Source organism: Gavia stellata, chromosome 4, assembly GCF_030936135.1.
Source record: "Gavia stellata isolate bGavSte3 chromosome 4, bGavSte3.hap2, whole genome shotgun sequence".
Classification (NCBI taxonomy): domain Eukaryota; kingdom Metazoa; phylum Chordata; class Aves; order Gaviiformes; family Gaviidae; genus Gavia; species Gavia stellata.
Window position 1 is genome coordinate 84,930,454 of NC_082597.1, and position 24,143 is coordinate 84,954,596.

The 24,143-nt window shown below is 40.3% G+C and overlaps 1 protein-coding gene across 1 annotated transcript; it reads left to right on the forward strand.

Moving 5' to 3' along the window:
• Positions 1–4,238: 4,238 nt before the first annotated feature.
• On the forward strand, positions 4,239–23,817 carry TULP3 (TUB like protein 3; the record flags this gene model as incomplete). The annotated part of the gene is made up of 11 exons (XM_009808563.2): positions 4,239–4,286; positions 4,859–4,912; positions 10,503–10,665; positions 12,639–12,815; positions 14,677–14,810; positions 16,628–16,825; positions 17,308–17,420; positions 17,824–17,938; positions 19,852–19,950; positions 22,748–22,919; positions 23,433–23,817. Coding segments are annotated over 11 exons (1,407 nt in total), but the record flags the coding sequence as incomplete, so codon positions are not given.
• Positions 23,818–24,143: the final 326 nt, after the last annotated feature.

The window sequence follows — 24,143 nt, forward strand, 5'->3', positions numbered from 1 at the left end:
AGCTATCTGGGAAACTTAAATCTGTAAGGCCTTGCTACATTGCTTGTTTAGGAGGAAAAACTGAGCAGAGTATTTCTTGAGTGGCCATAGGAGGAACGTACCTATTCTGTTGAATGCAGGAAAAACGATCGTGAGGGTTTTTTTTTTCTGTTTAACATATTTCAAATCTGTCTTTCCAGTGAATTCTGGATCATGTAGAACACTTTCTCTCTCCAGGCTGCTCTTCCTGTGGCTTTTCTTGCTTCCTCTGCTTGTTGCCTCTCACCGCTGCAACCAGTCGATTCCTTGGAAAACTAGTCCATAGCAGAGGCAACCTTTTATTTGCCTCTTTACAGCTTCAACAGTCGGTATATAAAGGGGACTTAATTGGTCTCTTGATAGAACTTGAAAGAAGAATGCCTAGCTCTCCCATCTGGGATAACCACACCTGAAATCTGAGGTAGACCACAGCCTTATTTACTCCATGACAGCCGTTTTTAGCATAATAATATTCAACCTTGATTAAAACATGTTGTTTCCTGTTGAAAATCCACAGCTCCATGCCATATCCCAATGGTTAATTAGTCACAGCGTTAAATAAAAATTTTATTTGCAGTCTGAATTTGTTTAGCTTTGGTTATGTATGACAGGATTTTGTTGTCTTCTCCCGTCTCACCAGTAGTCATTTGTGGCCTGAAATCCATGGAATACAAGGGAGCGTATTGATTAATTTTCTGTTGAATAAACTGCAGGATGCATTCAAATCTTGCTAAGAGGCACATTTTCCAGTCCTTGGCCAATGTATTCAGCTTTCTGCTGAACCCTCTTCAGCTCTTCAGAATCCTTTCTCTTGTGTGGGCCTCGGACAGAATGGGAAGACCATTTTCAGACTGGTGGATTGTTTTCTTGCCTATTTTCTATGGTCTCCTGCTTTAGTATCAGGGTATTTCATTATTCTCAGAGTTGCATTATACTGTGAGTTTCTATTTGGCTGATTCAATGGTAATTATTGCCAAGTGCTTAGAACATAACTATTTGGGGTTTTTAAAAAATAATATATTCAGGAACACAGAGAAGTTGCAATGAAAACAAGAGTGTTAACTCTGGCTATCCATATATACGCTCTACAACAGAGTTTGTAATTCCAAAATTGTAGTGTGTTATTGAAAAATAATAGTCCATTCTGAAAGAACTGTCAATAGATCTGGCGTGCCTTTTTTACAGAAATGAAAATAAACTGCATAAAAATGAAGCCTTAATTGCATATATGAAGATCTGTTAAATAACTTGTGAGTTATCTCTTCATTGTGGTTAGTTTGATATTCTGAAAATGGTTAGGAAAGACCAAATAAACACATCTATAATAATTTGTCATTCTTATTCCTATTGCAATACTTTAATTTCTCCTTACGATATGAAAACAAGGCTAATTCTGATTTCAGCAGGAATTTGAGGTGGTATCAGTTAAAAATAAAACATTTTGCTTCACGTTGGACTACATTGAATCTGGAAATGGGTCTGTGAGGAGGACGGGATCTGTGAACCCCTTTATGTCTCACTGTCTTCTCCCCCGTTCAGACATGCTGTTGTATCTTCTGAATTGAGTGGTTTTGTTAAATAGTTGCTTTCCCACTCTCATTTTTATTCTCTGTCCTGGATAATCGTTAGTCTTCACGTCTATGTTATGTTCTGCGTCGTTTTTCCTTTCTCTGTGGCATGGGTTCGTTACCCATCACGCAGCTTTGGTAGGAGAGCTAGTAGCAGAGGACTTGGTGGGCAGGGTCTCATGTAGTCCGCTCTGCCGCAGTGGTTGGGAAGAGGAAGATCGTGACAGGCTACTTGAATGTTTTCACTTCTTAATTATCAAAGGGAAATGGGCAACTGCTTTGGTGGCGGTTGGTTTTTTGTCCTGTTTTGAAGTGCGTTGTTGTAGCTGTGGAAATGCTGCTTATTTTTCCTGTTCCCGCTGGATAGTTAATTCCTCTTATTGGGCGTAAACCCGTCAGATAGAAAAGCATAGCTAAGAGCGCAGTGGTTTTGCGTGGGCATGTCCAAAGAGCACTTAAACGTACCGATCTGTGTAGTCAGTCCGTCTGAAGGAGGATTCGTGTTTGCAGCCTGCAGCTGTGTTAGCACACGACTTGCGTTCCGTAGTGCTGAGCTGTGGGAGTGACTCTGGCACAGCCTTTTCCTGCAAGGTCTGTAACAACACCAACCCTGCTGCGGCGGGCGGAAAAAAGTTGGAAGTGTGTGTATGTGTGGGAAGCTCTCTTTTGTCTGGTTATTATGTTACGCTTTCATGATGACCAAGTGCTGGAAGTAGGGTTGCAGGAGGAGTAAATAAAAATAGTGCAATTTTTTAGCTACTCTCAACAGTGCTACAGTGCTCTTGGCTTTAATAGTTTCTTTTTATTTTGCTCCTTGTATGAATCCTTGCACTCTATAATGGGAAGGATTGATGGCTGCTTTCATTTTGTGGCCTGCTACAATTTTGGTGTGTTTGACAGTAAATTGTAAAAGAGAACACTCTTGTTATCTTTTGCCTTATCAAGCTCTGTGACCTGTTAGAATCTTCATGTATTTCAACCATGTTTAAGTCTCAGTTAAGCGGTTGGAGGTCAGGCATTGTGTTGGTCCTGTTACGCTCCTGTTCCAACAGTCTTCAGACTGTTGACGTTACATAACTTTATTCCGGCGTGGGTAGAAAATAACTTAAAAATACAAAATAAGTAATTTTAATTGAGGATTTCCGCAAGGCTCATATGTGAGTCCTAATATTTCAGCATTTTGCCATCTTCCAGGTAAAAAGGAAAACTTGGAAACTTATTTCCAAAAGTGTGGTTTTATTTTTATTTTCTGAAGAAGAGACTCAAATTGTTGGGGATGCATTTTCTATTAGGAAAAGCAACAAAACCACAGACAGTAGCTTGTACCTACACAGGACACCTTTGTAGTTCTTTTTAATTATATAAGAATGTGCCCGTAAATCGAATATTGATCAGAGCTACATAGATTGCTTTGTAACAAACTCTTGACTGCAGTTAACAAATGTCATCTCTTTGTTAAGTCAGTAGGCGTATGAAAAGGAACATCCCCCCCCCCCTTTTTTTTTTGATCGTGAATATTTTAACTGGAGCTTTCAAGCATTTTTCGGACTTTGCCAAAGATGGCCTTTTCCATCACCTATGCTTTAAATAAAAAGCATCTCACGTTTTAACTTTATGTTGAAGTTTCATGTGGCAACTAACGTATATCTTGCTGCAGTCAGTAGATACATCTTTGCATGTTTCTTTCTTAAATTGTGGATGTTTTCAGGTGGAGACAAGTGTATTACTGTAACTGTTGCTGCAGGGACACCCAATAGCTCTCCGTCCCTCTTCAAGAAAGACGTTAATTTTTCCAGGCCCTCCATTCCCTTTGAATCCAAGGTGCTCCGTATTACTGGTCCATGTAAGGAGTAATGTCAGCTTTTAGAAGCAAGGTGTTTTCGAGGCCTTAGACCTGTTATGTGATGATACTTGAAATACATTAGGAAAAAATTACAGAAGTAAGGAAAACTGCAAAGTAGAAAACAATGGGAGTGGTAACCTGCTTTAAAATACCATTAGTTGGGCAGCAAGCATCCATTTTAGAGTATACAAACTGTTAGATATGATGTACGTATACAAAACTTCTGCATATTTCGGCCTTCCGGACCAGGGCCTATGCTGACTAGGGTAGTCTGTCCATAAGCACCTCTGATCTGTCATCTGCTTGCCTGGAAGTTGAGTCAAATGTGGATTTACTAGGGGCTAAGGGAACGCTGCGCCCTTTTTCCTCTTGTTAGCTCTATGTGCTGTGGTCCAGTTTCCATGGCATGTGTTTTGCAGAAACCCCACCCCACCTCTCTCCCCGTCTCTCCCCATCTCTCCAGTTTTCCTTGTTAGGGTTATATTCCGCACTGCCTGCCCGCTTGCGACTTCACGTCATTGGACATTTCTGCATACCTAGACCAGACAGAGAATTTCCTGTTTAAATGGAAATTTTGGGTAGCTCTGCTTTTCTGCGTGCCATCAATAAAATATATAATATTTGTTTGTTTCCTGTAGTAAGTATCTTCTTCCTGATGCTTTCTCACTTCCAGAGAGGTCTTTGTCAAAGCTGTGTAGGAGGAAAGTGCACAACTGTGGCAGGCAGAATATGTGCTTACTTTTCAATTAATTTTTCCCCTTTGTAGGGTTAACTGCTCTAAATTGCACTTTGTGTAATAACTCATTATCGTACAAAAGGAAATGGGAAGTCTATATGGAACACAACTTCAAATGAAAAACTGGAGTTCTTATGAAGGTCATCTATAAAAAATAGTGAAATAATTATTTTGTCATCTCTGGTAATTAATATCAGGTGTTGCAAAATCAGATTCTCTCAGTTATTAATAGTAGTTCTGGGAAGTCTGGTAGGAGGAGAAAATGGTGTAGGTTTGACTCCAAGAAAAAACCTAAAATTCTGAGTTAATTTGCAATTGGGTGTTTTGTGAAGGAGACAGGGAGTTTACTGAATTGGTTTGAACCGTTTTAAGCCTTCAAATATAAATTGCCTCATAGCTCACCTCAATAGGGGCTCATAATCCGTCCATCAGTAATGAAGCCTTTTTTACTTACAAAATGTTTTCAGAACAGCTTACTAAAGTGATTAAAATACAGTTTGGCTGTATTTATGACAGAATATGAAGTATGTTTTATTTTTTAATGCCTTGTAACTTGGTCTTCTCGTGGGATAGAAGTTATGTCTTACAGTTGCTTTAAAGTCTTGATGTTGAGGTTGTAGTCTGTGAATATCCTGTGCTCTTATAATGCAAACTATTTACTAGCAATAATTAATTTGTTTCTTTTCCTTTCCCAGCATCTTTGAGGATGAAAGTATGAAACTCCGACAGCTGAAACTAGAGAATCAGGTAAATGATAGTGCTGAAGCTGGTAAAAGTAAGTATAGGAGAGCAAACATTAGCCATTTTATTGTATGAAAGGAGGAGGTAAACGTGTTCGTGTTTCCTCTTTCTCTTACGTGTTCGTGTTTCCTCTTTCTCTTCCTTCCCCTCCCTGTCCCCCCACTTTTCCTCATGATGGCCTGGCTTCTTTTTGTCATCTACTTTGTGATTTCTTGCCCAGAGCTACAGAAGGTATATGGCAACAGTGAATCCAGCCCACATTCTTCAACTTCTGTTCTGATACGCAATGTCAGGGAGACTTGAGAAATGGGGGTGAAGTGCTAAAAATGCTCGGTCTAAAGAATACAAACAAGAACTCATTGCTAACATCTTTCTTTAAAGAAAGTTTCACAACTTTTGTTAGTTTAAGTCAACCTTGTTATGGCTTGTAGGCTTGATTTCTTTGATACATTTATTTTGCATCTGTCCTACTTGTTTCATTGGGATTGAGTCACCACAATGCAGGAATGAATCAAAAGAGGGGAAGACTGCAGGCACTTATCCATTTTAAGCATCAAAGGAAAAGAAAAAATTTCCCCGAGCTATAGAAAGATCTGCTTAACACTGCTGCTGAGAGATTTCCAGCATCTTTTGATTTTTTGTCTTTCCTATAATGAAAACATTTACAGCCAAGCATTTGTCAAATATTAGGTTATAGGTCTCAGTTTTTAAAGCGGTGTTTGCTGGATGCTTACATCACCATATTCTTCAAAGCAATAAAGTATCCATCCTTAATATTCTTCCTCTGTGAAATTTGAAATGCTTATAAATAGATTAGAAGATGTGAGATTACAGTGATTCTCTGGCTGGCCATTTCACATGGACCACAAATCACTGTCTTGCATTAAATTCATCTGTGTTCAAATTAAAGTATGTTTTTTTAGAAAAGCTTTCTCTCAGCTGAGGATCTTTAAATCCAGACACAACAGTCTTCAGGGAACTGTTGCAGTGGATAATAACCCTCCTTACCGGAACTTGTTCGTTATTTCTAGTCTGAGTTTGCTTAGCTTTGATTTCAGACAGTGGATTTATTACCAACTTTATTTGTGTGTATATAGGCACTTACCTAAAACACTTCAGACAGAGTCAAGGAATAAAATTTATCTTTGGTCTTATTTGTGGGATCTAGGATAATCATAGAATCGTTTAGGTTGGAAAAGACCTTTAAGATCATGAAGTTCAACCGTAAACCTAACATTGCTAAATCCTTTTTACCTGTAGGCTATCCAGTAACACTTGTTTCAAAAAGAAAAAAAAAAACGAAGCATTAGTTCAGGTAATCAATAAAAGAGCATTTAGTGCCAAATGCCACTCAGTAAGAAGTTCCGAAACTAAGGATGGTCGAACTGCTTGGTGATGAACCTCAGTGTCTATTTCGGGACTGTTGTCTTGGGTCGTAAGCCAGTAGTAATCACTGGCTCCTAGTGCTAGGCACTGTGGTCACTGTATGACTAGTTTCAGACCTTGCCATGGGGGTGCATTGCTGTTCTACCAAAACAAAGCTGCTGGGCTGGATGGGATTCCCTCAGAGCAGTTGTCAGTTGAATCACGGAGAGGTGAGTTTAAAGAATTCATACACTTTCGCAATTTTGTTTCAGGCTTTCTTGGATTTGGTTGAGATTGCAATCATCTGCTAAACCAACAGCTAGAAAATGTCACTAAAATATATTTTAATGCCACCCCCCTCCTTGCAAATGATATTTGTTGAAAAATGCTAACAGTCTCTAATTCAGGATTGTATGTTTAGGTTTGAATATTAACTTTTAAAGTCTACTTTTAACTTCTACATGAATAGTACCATGCCTTCTGAAGACATAAAGGTCAATAAAAGATGACTGTCAGACACGGTGGATTCATTCTGGTTGTAGCTGATACCCCGCTCGATTAATTTGTCCTAAATGTTTTTAGGAATTGAGATAAAAAATGCAAAATGTTTTAATCCAGCAGGATCGTGTTTAGAACCTTTGGCCATACAGAGAATCTGGAATAAGCATTTGCCACAGCAAAGACATACGCCAGTCATCCATCTTTATGATGGGTTTGGAAACCCTGTAATTGCAGTAAAATGTTATTTATAATAATGCATGACATCAAGTTCCATCTGTCGGCCAGCTCTGCCTGCCAGGATGTTCTTAGCTAGACTACTGCCTTTTCCTTGAGGAGTGTGCGACTGCTCAGGCAGTCCTTACTTCCGCAGGAGAAGGTGTTTCCCTGTCTTTTGAGGCACCTGCAGCAAAAAGTGCAATGATGCCACCTCCCTGTGGGCAGAGAGCATGAAGCCAAAGGCGTATTTCTAAGTGCACCTGGTATGGTACTTACTCTTGGCACAGAGTTTCATTAGTGCCATCGTCACTAGCATTGTCACTGCTGCCTCAGCATGAACTAAGGAGGAGCTGGAAGAGTGGAGAGGATGTTTCAGGGTTAGGATCCATCCCGCATGGCCTACTAAGGTAGGAGCGTGTCAAATAATAAGTAGTATCATATTGCATCTTCAAGAGTGGAGTGGTTGGAAGCTCTTGTATACCATCTTCCTGTTTGTCACAGTTGTAGAAAGAACACTAAACTAGCTGTCTTGATTAATCTGCTATGATACACTCATCTGACACATCTGACTTCTTAGCTTGTTGGAAACTCATTAGAACCGGAGTTGGTGGTTTGTGATCCTTTAATCATCCCGTATTCTGATGTTATGCTTTTCTGTGGTGCAAAGAAAATGTTTCTGAAAGTATTTAATACATGGAGTTCACAAAATCCTGAATGAATCATGATAATCTGTATCTGTTATTTATTTAATGGGTTATGTGTTCTGGTGTCCTGTTCATGAACTGTCTAAATTTTTTTGTTGTAATAATATATGAACTTTTACTGTAACACACAGCTGGGAGGGTGTGCTGGTTTTGTCTAGGCTAGTTAGTAGACAAAATGAAGCAAAACACAGTTTCCCTTTTTCTATTTTGTCTTAGTGGAATAAGCCTGAGAATACATAGTACTGAAGGTAAGGCTGCTCTGCCACCTTATGTAGAGAAAATGAACTGCTACTATTTGTTCTGTCAGTGGGCTTGGAGATTTTTTTCCATTTCAATAAGCAAAGTAGTAGCGAGAAGCCTTTTCTAAAACAAATGAAATTACTATCAATTTTTGTAATTTTGGTTATACTGAAGTTCTTGCAAAAAGAAGGTCGGCCACATCTCCCACCAATAAAGTATATGTTTCAATATAAACCAGTATGATCCCGTTGGATTGGTGAGTCCTACAAACTCTTTGATGAAACAGAATGTACTATAATAAGAACAAATAAACTTTTAGACTGCTGAGCAGTGAAATGTCTAAAAAAATCTCATCTAATAGGATAATCAGTTGGTAGCTCTGAAAGTTATTATATTCTATATTGATCCCAAATTCAATTTCCCATTCTAGCAGTAGCTGTGTACTTTCTTACTGCCTTTAGGATGGGTCTGTTTTCTTTTTTTCTTGTCTGTTTGTCAGGTGGAGAAACCTTGGCAACAATTTTTCTCAAATCCTTATTCTGTGTATAATGTTTTAATTCTTGTTTTCCCTCTCTCCTTTTATTCTAACTAATACAGATTTATAAACTATCATGATTTTATTTTCTTTTCCTCAGCATTAATTTAAAAAACAAACAACAAAAACCAATGTAAATTCTTCTGGAGCATCTGACTACCCTTATAGAAAACAAATTTTATCTGTGATTAGCATTATCTAAGAAAGTGACTTCTACTGCTTATTTTTCTTTTCTTCTTCTAGACCACTGTGATAATCTCTTTGAAATTCTATGTAATTTTTGCCCTGTGGGACAATCCTTGAAATAATTCTGCAGTAACGAACACTACCTGTATTGCAGCCCAGTCTTCAAAGTGTAATTTTAAGTTTAAATAAAAAAGGTGTTTTGGGCTTGTTTTTTTTTTTGTTTGTGGTTTTTGTTGGGGTTTTTCTGCAGTTTGGTTGGTCGGTTAGTTTTGGGGCTTTTTAGATAAGTGCTTGAAAAGCAGAAAGAATAAAGGACCAAGGGCTCAGTTGTGTTGGAATTCCTCAGGGAGAGGTTGCCTGAGAAACTAACCTCACTTGAGATGATAAACAGCCTAACAGGAGAGGAAAGAACCAACAAGAGAGAGAAAAAGCGTAACAGGATAGGAAAGGGTTCCAAAGACATCTATGTCTCAAGTGGATTGAATTGTTGGTACTGTTTATGTGATGGATCCTTGGGACTGAAAAGAATTTGATGGAGAAAGGGTTTTTATCATCAAGAACAACTTTCAGGGGGTGTTTAAAGTACCTAAGAAGCAGGCATGGATAAACTGCATCTATGGCAAGGGGCTTGCACATCGTTTGCATAGTGGTGCATTACAGAATATTAGAATACGATTTTTCATTCTTCTTCATGCATCGCCTTAACTTTTAAGGATTAAGCGTGGCTTTCTTTAAAATGGTGCAATGTCTCCGTTTGCCTCGATTTAAGTCTAGAAGTTGTTTCTATTCTCATTTAGTAGGAAATCATAAACATCAAATGTATATGCATCTTGGAAAAGTAATGTTTTATTTTTTAACATTTGGATTTACCGTTCTTTCCTTTCAATCCTGAATTTCATGGAAAAATTTGGGAAGGTAGATCAATTTTCCTTTTACTGGATCAGTCCTATTTTAATGTCTGTAATTTTTTTTATTCCCCCCGCCCCCCTCTTCTCTCTCAACATTGGTTTCTAGGAACTATTTGTTTTGAGTTCTCTCTGTAAGATGATAGCTTTTGAGCCAAAAGCCTTTTGCTTTGCAAGTCCCAACTTGCTTTTCCTGTATTGTGACAGCATTTATAACTGCAGTAGCAGAGTGAGCCCTGATTAAGGATTTTTTAGAAATGTTATGCTAATATAGTAAAAGACTTAATTGCCATATAATGCGTAGGGCAAGGGCTCTCCTCTTTGGCATTTTCAGATAGTCTTGGAGATAGTTCTCTTAATACAAAGTTAGCTTAATTATACAAAACGGGGAGGAAAAATTATACGTTCCCTGTATGGACAGGAAGTTGTTGTCCTAAACGCTGGAACGTTTAGTCCAATCATAACCGCAGTGGAAAGAGCAGAGTCCTTGTGAGCTGTTTTGTCTGCTCTATCAGCTTAAGTAAGTAGGATGCAGGAAGTAACAAAATTGCGTGAACATGCTGTATATTATAACATTTACTCTGTGAAGTGTTTCATATTGGATTATAAATGACTGCTGAATTTGTCTACTTATATTAAGTATTGCTGTAGTTTGGACTGGATGAAAGGAGTTAGAATTGTCTGCTGATGGTCTCAGGATAGATCAGAAAATAAGCAGGTGTCCACATCACCCATCAACCACTGATGGAGAACCAAAGACAATGTCTCATTCCAAAGACACAGTGATATCTGTGTCTAGGATTTTTGTAAGAGATTACAAGAGTATTTCAGGTTTATTGGAGATCCTGATCAGTGACATGTCATTGCCAATGGCTGAGGCATGGTTTCTGCCTCTCTGGATGCGGTTACTCATCCTTATTTCACGCTTTTTCTTTATTTCACAGAGAGCTCTTCTAGAGAAGAAGCAGAGGAAGAAACGTCTTGATCCCTTGATGGTACAGCCAAATCCTGAGGCAAAGCTGCGTAGGTCAAAGCCCAAAGGGTGTGAGGAGCAGACTCCTTTGGTAGAAACTCCTACCCCTTTCCACAGTGATGTTATGTTACATGGTAAGTAATCAACCCGATTGCAACAAGGTTCCCCAAAATGCCAGTGGATGCATTTTGCGTCACAGATGGGCACCTACATTGCTGTGACAGTGGTCAAGTGATAAACAAGATAAACGTACCTTTCTATGTACTGAACTAGAATTGTAATACAGTATGATTGAGCAATACTGAACTGTAAAAACAAACAAAAACCTTACTTTGGATTTTGTGACAGATGAGAATCTTCACGTGCCTTTGAGTAATCTCTCCCTTGTGTTAGGCTAAGAAGAACTGTAGAATGGGTTAGGAACCTTCTGTAAAGGTAGGAAGATACAAATCCAAAGTAAGAGTCTTCCGAAGCTGTAGGATAAAGAAAAGGGAGTAATCCAGTAGTCACTGCCTGTACTTGCGTTCATGGTGTCATGGTATACTCCATCTCAAGACTGTGTATGACTGAATAGTAAAGTAGACAAGAGCAAAACAAAAGTCTTATGAATACTGAATGAAGTTCTTGCTGGTTTTTACTTCATCTATTGTTTTCTGTGGGCTTCAGGGAGACAACTGAAACATGACAAACAAGCTATAGTGGTCCAGAAAATCACAAGCACAAAGTGATATCAGAGCCAAAGGCAATAACTCAGTGGTCTCAAAACACTACAGTAAAATAGTGACCATTCTGTTTGGAGTGAAAAGAAATACAGTAGTGAGAGCCTTAAGACTTCTATGTCACTTTCAGGGAGGAAAAAAGAGCAGCAATGAAACCCTTACATTCCAGTGGAAGTGTCAGGAAGTAGTTTATGAGCGCCAGAATCCCATCAGCCTGTCAAGAAAGTAACAGGAAACATCCTAAGGCTTTGAGACGCATGCTATTGCAGGATGTTGTAATACCACCATGACATTAATAGGGAATTAATGTGTAGAATAGAATTTTAAAACACCGAACAAGCCAGTGTTACCTGGTTTGAAGATCACATTTGGAACTACGTTACCTCCTGTCTTCTGAATGTTTTTCTTGTTCTCCAGATGTCTTTCAGGATCATAGGATGGGGAGGAGAGTGGTGATGTGGATGGTAGCATTTATGTGTTTAAAATCAGGTGGGAGAAAGCTTCTGTTAAAAGACACTTTTAAGTCAAAAAGAGAGTGAGAGAAAAGATTGATATAACTTCTAAGTTAGGGAACTTCAGTCGTACTGAAACTGCAAGAAAGAAGGATGAAAACTAACTGCTCCCTCGTTAGCTGCCATAGTTCTGAAGCTTCCTCAGTACAAACGAATCCTGTTAAGAAGTGGTAACAGCAGTAAATGTGTCAGAAATCTGATGACTAGATAAAGCAGTAAAGTTTTGAGAATGAAAACAGTGGGAAAGCAAGAAATCCAAGGCTGGAACTACACTTACATATTGTGTGCTACACAAACGTCTATTAAGTTTTTAACAGACCCTGACATCAAGACGTGTCCACCGATTACGAAGTGCAGTGCACAGCTGTGTTGCATGTTTAAACACGGAAATTTTCATTTCTACCAAAAAGCTAGAGGGCATCCATTTACAGTTTTTTCTGCCTGCGGCTGTAGAAATTTTTGTCGAATTGATTTGTGATGCTCACTGTAGAGCACTCACTTACTGGCACAGGAACAAACAAGGAACCTGAAGGAAAAGAAAATAGAGTAGTTGCCCATAAATGAATTGAAGAATAGTAATGTGCATGACAAATACAACTTGTTTTAATTGCTTAAGCCCTTGTAAAAAAGTAGATACAAGCACTGTATTTCTAAATGGAGAAACTGATGCCTGATATTTTTAAAGTAATAGGCGGTCTGTACCAGAGTCAGGCCTGACTCCTCCCAAGTCTTCTGACAAAAGTTGGAGTGAACAAGTATGTGTCAGTATTTTAAAGGGATACTTGAGCAAGGGAAGATGAAAAGAACCACCATCCTGGGATGCGTCTTTAGTCGTAAAAAATAGACTTCAGCGTTCTGTTTCCTTTTGGCCTGCAGGCATTGATGGACCAGCTGTTTTCCTGAAATCAGAAGTGCAAGATTTGGGCACCAAGCTCCAAACTCTCTCTGCTGGATTTTCCAAAACAGAAGACAATGCAGATCAGGAAAATAATGGCGAGGCTCTAACAGACACAGCAGGCAAGCCAGATCTGCAACAGATCTTACAGAAACGAGGTAAGAGTTGATAATGGGCAGAGGTTTTTTGGGGGGGCTCTTCTACTACTTATAATTTTTTTCAGTAGCATTAAAAAACCTAAAAAATAGGAGGAATCATGAAACACGTGTCTGTAGGATATTACTTCTAAATGCAGAGCTAGTAGATTCCACAGCATGTAGAAATGCAGAACTGCACTCCCTTCCTCTGGTATTAATTGAAATATACCAGTTACGTTTTAAAGGTTTATCAACGTGCTGTATAATTTCCGCCCTTTCCAAGGAAGTTGCTGACAAAATGCTATACTTCACATTTGGCTAAACTTTGGGGTATTTTTTATTCCAGGTATATTGTATCTGGATATGACACTTGAATGTTTTCGCAACAGCATAACCCTCTATAGCCAGTAAATGCCGTAATTTAACCGTTTAGGAGACTAACAGGAAAGGTGTTCTTCCTGAGCCAGAGGCTGTCACAATCAACAGTTCCAGAGTTTCATATTCAATAGTTATATCCCATTGAGTAGTTTCCCAGAGGAGCGTCCCCCTCTGCCAAGTATCGTATGTTGCTGCCAGTACCACAGGAAACCTTTTTTGTTGCATGCAGCCTAAGCACTTTGCAGCAAGATAATGGCTAGTGTTTAATATGGTCCACAGCTTGTTTTTATTTTGCAGAGCCTGTCTCCCAGAATGTTTCCAGTACACTTTATATATTAAGGTACTACCATATGTAGAAATACTTCCATGCAGCTTTCAGATGCAACAACTGCTTACCTATGGATAGCAACATTACACAAGAGTTAGGAAAGGAAACAGGAGAGAATATCCAGAAACTTCAGGGGAAATTAGTGGAGGTAGAATATAAACAGTGAATTTTGAAATTGGCCGGAGTACTAGTGTTAACGCCTTTCCTCTTTCCAAATGTGCTGTGGGAAGTTTACTGACAGGTTGTTAAGACTACATGTTTCTGTTTCATCTGAGACAAAGAACTTCCAGCAGTGCCCCTTCTATGCAGTGCCATGTTGGAGCACTGTTATAATATTGGCTCTCAGAAAATAATTCAGCTTAGCAGCTGAGTGTGTTAATTTTCTATAGTGCTTTATGTGTTTTTTCCATTCTATGGCCAAATTAAAGAATGGAGTCACAGAACAAAATGATGCAATTCCAAGTGGAAGGAAACACCAAACAGTGATGTGTACGGAAGCTCTTTATAAACGTCTTTATCCAGAGTTATTTTAGTTATATACCCACAGTCATCTCTACATAACTGTGCTTAGGTTAAGATTAAATCAATAAGTCCTGGAACTACTCGGTCTACACTTCCATTTTGAAAATTAAATCATTAGTAGTATTCATGAGACCTGAGTTATTGCTACTGATGTAAGAATAGGAGGGGCTCTTGCTGAAAAAAATACCATACTCCATTTCAGTGTGTATAAGACTAAGGGGAAATGGTACAGGATGTAAACTGTACAGAGTCCAACTTACAGGATAGGTGTCAGCATATTGATCTGCATTTCCTTTTTTTGTTCTTAAGACATGGAGGGCTTTTTTGCGTGAAAATAGGCAAAATTAATTCAATGACAGCATACATTAAGCAGTATGTTATATCATGTAATATCACGTAAAATACGTATTAATAAAAGCCTGACAACTGCTTAATCATCTGCACAGTGACAGCTGCAAAATGTCACTGGGGTTTTGAATTACAAGGCTCGGGAAGCAATATAGCACAAGAAGAAAATCAGCAGTTGAAACAACAGAAATTAATGGAAAGAGCGAAAGCAGAATAGCTATGTGAGAGTCATATATGAATTAGTGATGCCATGAGCTCATGACACCTTCTTTCAGAGGTTACCTGCTTGATCATGTATTCTGACAGGAATTTCAGGCAGTTTGAATTTTGATGAGGAGGACGCAGAAGAAGAGGAAGAAGCTGGTAAGAGACCAGCATCTCCTTCACTGTATCCTGAATCTGAGAGGCCTAGTTCTGCAACCAGCCGGAAATCTTTTGCAGTAAGTGTCTTGAAATCCATTTCTGATAAGGGCTGGGCACATGCTTGATTTTAGTACTAACCCCTTGAGCACTGGGTTAAAATATAGTAGTTGCAACTACAGTAGCTTGCATATTAATCCCTGAAGGCAGAAGGAAGGTCATGATTGTCAGGTTATCTGACTGAAGGGCCATTGAGTTAAACACAAAGACGTAGTAATGATCAAAGGAACAATGGTGGGCGGAGGAACCCAAGTAGCCTAATCAGTGAAGATGGGAACACAATGAATCAGCTACTCCTACGACCCCCAAAGGAGACAGATTAGGCCATTGTCTCGGGTGTAAAATCCACCAAGATGACTCAGAGAAACTCTGAAATGCCATGCAAAGTTAAGACGGATCACTGCCTGAAAGTTTATAGCATTTATGGTGGGATAGGAGGGGGAACAGGATTTTGGGATGGAACAGAGAAGTCTGAGATTGGACAAAACTTTTTATGGGGTGTTTAGGGGAAGGGATTGAAGAGGGAAAAGAAAGGGGTCAAGGTGGGTCAGGGAGTAACAAGCAGGGGAAAATAGGAAGTAAAGGGGGCAAAAGGCACCAGATGCATGTAAACAGCTGCAAGACAGTATACGTGTCTGGCCAAGCCTTGTGCCTGATTACTGCAGCGTGTTCTACCATCTTCTAAAACTCCATTTCTAACTATTTCCTGTGTGAATGTGTTCTCCTCTACGTGTGCTTGTGTGTGAGAGAGATGCATACATACACACATACATACATACGCTGACCAACTATATGCTGGACTAGCCAGTGAGTTGGAAGAGACCAGCATCAGGAAGACACAGGCTCTGAGCTAGTGACCAGATAAAGGGCATAGGGTTTGGGCGTGGATGCTGGACAGCCTTAAAAGTCCATGCTGCCATTCAAAAGACCCGTGTGAGTGTATTTGTGAGGTGACTGTGCGTATGTTGTGCTACACTAGTGGGTGAGTAGTACAGGAGGTCTGGGTGTTAGCTACTTGGGAGACTTGGGTGCCAACTGCTGGCAATATCGGGGGGCGGGAGGGTGCTGGAGGTGGGGAGGGGTGAGAGCAGCTAGGGAATTTCAAGTCTCTGTGTGTGTGTCTGTGTGTATTCACTTAGACTTCCTACTGGCTATACCTGGGAATGGGGATAAACCAGCAACCGCATCTCCAAGGCCCAGTAAGGAAGGAATCTCCTGGGTTCTACAATCCACAGGATTCAGCTACCCCTAAGAAAAAATGACTTTAATGACCTATACCAGATTTCCATTAGAATTCCAGTTCCTTTGGTGACCGTACCTTGCATCCTCACTGTACGCCTTGTTCTAAGGTTCCCCCAACATTTAGTTGGGATGGTTCCACCATCAGCTTACTCCATTTCTGCTACTGTTCTGAACAAACATAATCTCAGTGATCATTTCAGTCACAAAAATCCCAGCCTGTCTTACTGCAGCATCCATCAGTCATGCTTATCATGCTGGCTTATTTCCCACAGAGTGTTTGAAGTTCTAAAAGCAGAGAGGCCCTTTGCTTAGAATATTTAGTGTCTCATCCTATTTTCCCCCTCCTAGCAATTCACTCATCTCTGGTTAATGGGTACTTTTTCTCCCCTCCCCTTGGAAGGCTAGTCTTTCCTCAGAGTAAAAGTCTTCAGCCACTTTCTTCAGAGAAAGGAGAGACCACCTGTGTTCAACTTCCCTTTCCCAAATATCTTCTTGAGGCATGACATCTTCTGTTTCAACAGACCTTTCTTTTCTTGGGGACTACCAGTGCCTCTGACCTGATATTAATTTGCTAATATGATGGTTCTTCCCACAGGAAACAGGTGCTTCCTGTAGTCCATCCCCTCAGGCAGATGCACAGCTGGGAGAAGTAGAGAACTTGGAGGATTTTGCATTACGCCCTGCACCCCGTGGTATTACAGTGAAGTGTCGAATCACTAGAGATAAGAAGGGAATGGACCGGGGCCTCTTCCCTACTTATTACATGCATCTGGAAAGGGATGACAACAGAAAGGTACTGGAAGCAGCACACAGTATCTTGGTGATTGTACTCCTACCACAGGGCATTTCTGGTGTAAGGGAGAGCTTCTGGTCAGAAAGCAGAAGCTGAGGAGAGCCAGCATGCAGATGGGACAGCTTATATTTGGCCAAGGCACTAAGGAAGGAATTGGCAGGTTTAAAAGCCATAATACAACAAAATTAAAAAAGTATAAAAATGTCAGGGATAAAGAAGATCAGGGAGACTGAGCTGTTCCAGAAGAACAGGAGGGAAGACTAGAAAGGACGGTTGCATTAAATCTAGACTGCTGAGTGAGCCGATTGGAGGAATAGGATTTCAGGGTGTGCACTTGTGGAAGAGATCAAAATTATGGAGACAGTAATAACAGCACAGAACAAAAAGGGGAATGGTTGTGGGAAATGGAGAGATAAGTTTGGATAGCAATGCCTCTGTATTCTTACAAAACTCCAGTCCTGATCAACGTTTTGTATTTCCAGACATTCCTTCTTGCAGGGAGAAAACGAAAAAAGAGCAAAACATCCAATTACCTCATATCAGTTGACCCAACTGATTTATCCCGGGAAGGGGAAAGTTTCATTGGAAAACTCAGGTGAGAACCACAGATGACAACTACAGACGGGAGAGATTGGATTTTCATTTTAGCTGAGTTGGAGTTATGAATAGCAATCTGGTATCAATTCAGAGAGAATGAACTCGTACCGTCCTGCTTAATGTAATCTGTATTCAGCTGGGTTGGCAACCTTTCTTCAGCGTTAACATTCACCGTGGCAATTCAGAGAAGGAATTCTGGCTTGACGCTTTTCCAGGATAGGTTCAAGGCTCATGCTTAGTTCACCATGGGCTCTTCGTGAAAGCTCCTTACTGAGCTGACAATAGGAAGATTCAGATGGCAGATGTGTGTTTTCACTGTGCTGTACAAATACCTTCAGAAGATGACAAAACTTCCCACTGATGCCTCTCTCTTTCTCTGTCTTTCCATAAACTGACTTTAGGTCAAACCTCATGGGAACTAAATTTACAGTCTATGACCATGGAGTTAGCCCAGTCAAGGCACAAGGTCTAGTGGAAAAGGCTCATACGAGACAGGAGCTTGCAGCTATTTGTTATGTAAGTAGTGCCTCCTCCCTTTTGCTCCTTTCTTTTTTGTTGCCTCCTTACTGAGAAAGCAGGGCTTACAAAATCATGCTGCATGGCAGCCTCCCCCACTTAACTTTGGAACCAGCTGACCACCTTCAACCAGATGCAACAAAGGGCAGAGGCCTCAAAGATAAGTTCTTACAAGTTGAATGAAAAAAAAAAAAAAAAATCAATGCCGGGGAGGGAGAGAGACCCAAACTAACATCCTGATGACCTTGTTACCTGGCCCATCGTTTGGCGTGTGGCCAGTCAGCATATCCTTTACATGGAGCCAGCCACAGCATGAACTGCCTCTTGCCCAGCCGGTATCTGGTGGACACTAAGAAGGAACTGGGAGTACCCTGTGGAGTTTTTTTTTTTTTGCAGAACCAAAGGCATTTTGTTGGATAGGAAGGAGCAGGTATTATTGCAGTAGCAGCTTGTTGTTGGTAAGGATACGGTTCCAGGGGAAATTGTGATTCACTAGCTCTGTCCTAGAGAAGTTTTCTTCTTCTGGTCTTGTGGATCACCTTGGTCTAGGCTTCAGAGTGGGAAGGCACTTGTGGCCACTCTAGAATTATGTGAAGGTGCTCATATCACATTGTTTCATATTCCAGTCCTAAAGTTTGAGTAAAATTTGAAGTTCTTTACAAAATGATGGCCAGTCAAGTGGAAGGATTTTTACTTTTATTGGAGGTACAGCAGCAGAAATTTAAAGGCACATTAGCCTACTGGAGCATGACCTTGATTTTTCTGCTGTTAATCTTAATGGCACTTGGGAAAAAAATTGATGTGATAATTCCAGTACTAGCCTGTTTACAGAAGTATCACTGGATATTTTCTTTGTATACAGTATTCTTCATTTACCTACCTAATTGTACACAGCAAGGTGTTAAAATGAGTACAACAGATATAAAGTCAGCTTTTCAGATTTCTGAACTTTTATCTACAAAAAGTTCATAAAGTTTATATATGAATAAAATCAGTACCCTCATTCTCATATGTGCCCCGAGATTTTCTGAAGTGAAATAATAGAGGTTGCAACTCCAAGGACCTTTGTTCTGCGTCTGCAAAATGCGCTAGCATGTTAGGAGAAGCTGTATCACTTCTATCAGTTCAGTACTTCTAAAAGATTCTGGCTTTTTACTTGGTCTTTGGGAATTTTAAAGGTTACCACTGACATTGTAACAGAACACTTTAAATGGGCCCTTGGATTTCGGTTCACATTATTAAACGGATGGTTTGAGAATGCCAAGACTTTTTTCCTCTGCTTTTTATACTCAATCCAATTGGAGCAGTCTCCTGCAGTGCTCTGGAAAAGTCTGCTTGTCTTAAGATTGAAGCTTGGACAGATGCTGAATACTTTGCCTTCTGGGTTTGTTCTTAGTCATTTATAAAAGAGCATGATTTGAGAGAAAATTGTAGGTATGCTCTTAAACACAAATAACAGCACCTAAAGAAGAATGTTGTTCATTCTTCTGGAACATTTTAGCCTAAATGGTGATACATAGATAACATAGACTCAGGTCAAAGATATTTGTCTTTTATCATACTTAAGGCTTGTTTACTAGCAAGATTTTAGCACGCTTTTGCCTCAGATGCAAAAACTTATGCCTGGAAATTGCACTTGTCTGATTTCATTATAAATGTTTCATTAGGATAATACATATGTGCTCCAAATTAGGTAATAGTATGTATGTCTTAACATAATTCTTAAAATGGGAGAGAAAGCTATTTTCAGTGATTGAACACAGTTGCAGTTAGGTAACTGCTACTGCAGTTGTAGCTAGCAAATCTCTAAAAAACAATATAAATGTGGATTTGAGTTCAGTTTTTGCTGTCTTTTCCTTCTTTGAGATGGAGTATCTCATTTACTGAAAATAATGTCTTTCCTTGTCTTTCAGGAAACCAATGTGTTAGGATTTAAGGGTCCCAGGAAAATGTCTGTGATCATTCCAGGAATGAACATGAATCACAAGCGAATTCCAATCCGGCCACGGAATGTGAGTTGTGGGGTTTGGTCATGTTTCAGATTGCAGGAAGAGGTTAAAATTTCTCAGAGAGGTCTGGGTGTTACTGACAATCATGGTTTTTAGAGCAAGGTTGTTAATATCCAGGGCTTTAGCAAGTCTTATGGAGAGTAAATGCAATGTACCTTAAAGGTGTTGATTAATTTGTTCTTGCCTCTTACGTAATTTGTAACCTTCTGAATGTATTTGTATCCTTACTTGTCCTTTGTTCAGCCTAAATATTATTTACTTAGCTATTGCATTGGCTGGTATGTTGTTGCTGTTGCACCTACCACCCTTCCTCGTGGGGGGGACCCTGTTATGTTGAGAGTTGGATGAACATGGAACAAACTTGCTTCTCCCAGGAGCTTACATTCTTAGCCAGTATATAGAATCACAGAATCATTTAGGTTGGAAAAGACCTGTAAGATCATCAAGTCCAACCGTTAACCTAACATTGCCAAGTCCACCACTAAACCATGTCCCTAAGCGCCTCATCCACCCGTCTTTTTAAATACCTCCAGGGGTGGTGACTCCACTACCTCCCTGGGCAACCTGTTCCAGTGTTTGACAAACCTTTCAGTGAAGATATTTTCCTAATATCCAGCCTAAACCTCCCCTGAAGCAACTTGAGGCCATTTCCTCTTGTCCTGTTGCTAATTACATGGGAGAAGGGACCAGCATGCACCTCACCACAACCCCCTTTCAGGTAGTTGTAGAGAGCGATGAGGTCTCCCCTCAGCCTCCTCTTCTCCAGACTGAACAACCCCAGCTCCCTCAGCCGCTCCTCATCAGACTTGTGCTCCAGACCCCTCACCAGCTCCGTCGCCCTTCTCTGGACACACTCCAGCACCTCAATGTCCTTCTTGGAGTGAGTGGCCCAAAACTGGACACAGTATTCGAGGTGCGGCCTCACCAGCGCCGAGTACAGGGGCACAATCACCTCCCTACTCCTGCTGCCCACACCATTTCTGATACAGGCCAGGATGCCGTTGGCCTTCTTGGCCACCTGGGCACACTGCTGGCTCATATTCAGATAGATAAGGTGGTATTCTGGTGTAGTAGCAAGAGAGTAAATAAATTTTTGACCAGAATATTGCCAGTCTCTTTGTAGGAATCGCAGAAAAGGAGGATTCTTTAGGGAGAAAGTGGAATGAGGAGAAGGATGGAGTTTTGTGGTGCCTATTTAGTGAGGATTTCTCATACATATGGGGAACGTCATAGCCAAAAGCTTACAGAACTGTATCTGAAGATACATTAAGGTGTTTGATGAAAATTGTTCAGTTCCCTTGATGGGGGTTTTATGTTTGGTGTCACAGAAGACCAAAAGGCAGAAAGGACAGCTGCCAACTGAAAGACATGGTCAGTGTTTTAAGCTAGAAAATGGTATTTGCAGACATGTTGTGAGTAGATAGGAGTAGGACAAAAGTGTATTTGTTGAAGGTCAGAGGAAGAAAATAAAATATCTTCCAAGAGTGGAACTTCAGAGTCATGAGAGCCTGGAAAAGAGGTTTAATTTTGTGAATGGGCAGGAAAATGGTATCTGGAGGTGGTCATTTATTCATCGTCTTTCAATTGGTATTGCCATCTCCCTCGTCAGTACAGTAGTGATTCCCTTTGTTTTTCTCCCCTATTTTCCCAACTGTTTTGCTAGCAGGCAAGCATACTGACAAGGCTGAAAAGCTGGCAAAGCTTTCAGGATAGGAGTTTGACTCTGTTTTTGTCTTCCTTTTCTGCAGTGCAATGCCTCCAATTAAGCAACACTGCCCTCACTTTAGAGGAGGAAAAATTGAATCTAAATGCACTTTGGTGCCAATTCTCAAAGTTCTTTTTGCATCTTTAAAAAAGTAAATAAAGATAAAAATAATAATATAAAGTAACTAGTTTAAACTGAACAGTAAGTTTTATTTAGATTATGCTCAAAATTCCAATATCGTATCTGGATACAATACTAAAACAGTTACTATAGCTGTATTAGTCAGACCTCCAGAACAGGTTGTTTTCTGATAATTTTTTCCCATGAAATAACTTCAGTTTGGATTCTTTTTCTTGGGAGTTTGAGCATATATTACTTCAGTTTGAATTTTATTTGTTGCAGAACTTTAAAAATTAAATCATATGTCATGTGTTTCACTCACTACTATTTGCAGCTCCTTGTAATTAATTCTGTTTGTCAAATTTAATGTGCTGTTTTATCTCCCTTTGGTATCTTTTTGGTTTTATTTCTCTCTGTTTTTCATATTGTGCATCACTTGCTAGATCCAATAGGATGACATTTAGCCTACTTAAGGCATACTTACAGCCCGCCGCAGCCTTTGGACTTTCTACTGAAGCACCCCAGGGCCTGGCACTATGTCGTTAATTGTAGATTATTTTATTTTGTTTCAAAGTTTAGAATGTTAGAAATGGAAGTTGGATCCAACAGGATGAGGGAAAGCTTGTAAGACTCAGAAAGGATTCCTGCCAGCAGGGTGGCAGTCATCTGTGGCCTGTGCATTGTTCCCTTTCCTGTACACACACTTCCTTCTCTCTCACTCTTTTTTCTCTTGTTTGGATGGAAATGTGGTGATAGCTTATTGAGTGGGAAGGAATGCTTGGACTGAGAATGCATGAAAGTATCTTCCCTGGTACCTGCAGGAAATTTTCAGTAGGACTGAGTTTAAGTGCTGTCATTGTGTTTCATTAAACAGGGAATGACCTTCAAGTGACAGAGTGCACACTCCTGAGAGCGGCAGTATTCAAAAGCAGAGCCATTCCAAATCTGATAAATATATTTCTTTCTTCTGAACAGGAACATGAGAGTCTGCTGTCAAAATGGCAAAACAAAAATTTAGAGAACCTCATTGAGTTGCACAACAAGGCTCCAGTCTGGAACGATGATACTCAATCCTATGTTTTGAACTTCCATGGGAGAGTCACTCAGGCCTCAGTGAAGAACTTCCAGATTGTCCATGACAATGACCGTAAGAGTCTGGTGGAGAGTGTGCGGGGATCATTCCAACAGGGAGAACCTGATTTATTTCATGAGGTTTGGGTGGAATAGGACACCCTTCCTGGAGAAGGGAGACTGGGTGGAGGAATTCAGCTCAGGATTACTGGGGACTTCTCAGCTATCAAGAAAATTATATAAGGCCTCCCTTTTTCTGGGGTGGGTGGAGAGACTGCTGTCCATAGCTGCAGCAGAAGCGGGGGCAAATGCGAGCTTCCTGAAGGGAAAGAAAAGGTTTAATATGGCATCTTCAGCCCAGCAAAGGAGTGGTTTGAGCCTTGGTTCTGAGAAGAAAAGTAATCTCTAAAATAACACAGTCACCCTAGAGAACAAATTTCAAGGCCACTCTGGTGAGAAAGGATGGATACACCAACCGCATATATTTGGGACTGCCAGACACGTGTGGTTTTTTGTTTGTGTTTTGTTTTGGTTTTTTCTTTGCTTCACTGTGAAATTGTTCGTCTCTGAATCTTTCTTTTCTCCCCAGCTGACTACATTGTGATGCAGTTTGGTCGTGTAGCAGAAGATGTGTTCACTCTGGACTATAATTATCCTCTCTGTGCTCTTCAGGCCTTTGCTATTGGACTCTCCAGCTTTGATAGTAAATTGGCCTGTGAATGAGAGACAACAGACTTGAAACATGGAACTCACTCCCATCCCTGCATCTTGTTGTAAGAGTTCCAGGTGGAGCAATGAAAAGCACATTGGGGATGGAAGGGAACTGGACAGACTTTTGCAGGCTTATTAGAAAACAAATACCAGGTCTCCGAGCATTACGGTAGCTGACAGTAGACCATCTTAGGAGACTGTCCCAAGACTGAGCAGTCTCTGTATGCATTGTGGAAGAACAAGGACTATGGGTGATGTTTTTGTTGTCTGTGTTGATTCTGCTTTCAGAATCCTTGTAACAGATGCTGCATGAGAGCGGGCTAAGGAATTTAGCCCATTAATTGGAACCCCTTGCAGCTAGGATTAGGAAAATAATGGCCTAGCATTCATGTACCTTGGAACTTCCACAGTGCCCCTGGAGATAATGCTACTGATCTCATCGGGAACTCAAGAGTTCCTGATCAGATGAATTCAGAAAAAAGGAGGACAGTTATTGGCATGTGTTTGCTTTTGCCCTGCGTAGCATTTTGCTGTCTGTTACAACAGTCGGACATGGAAGGATTCAGGTTATGGCTCTGTGCAGCTGTAG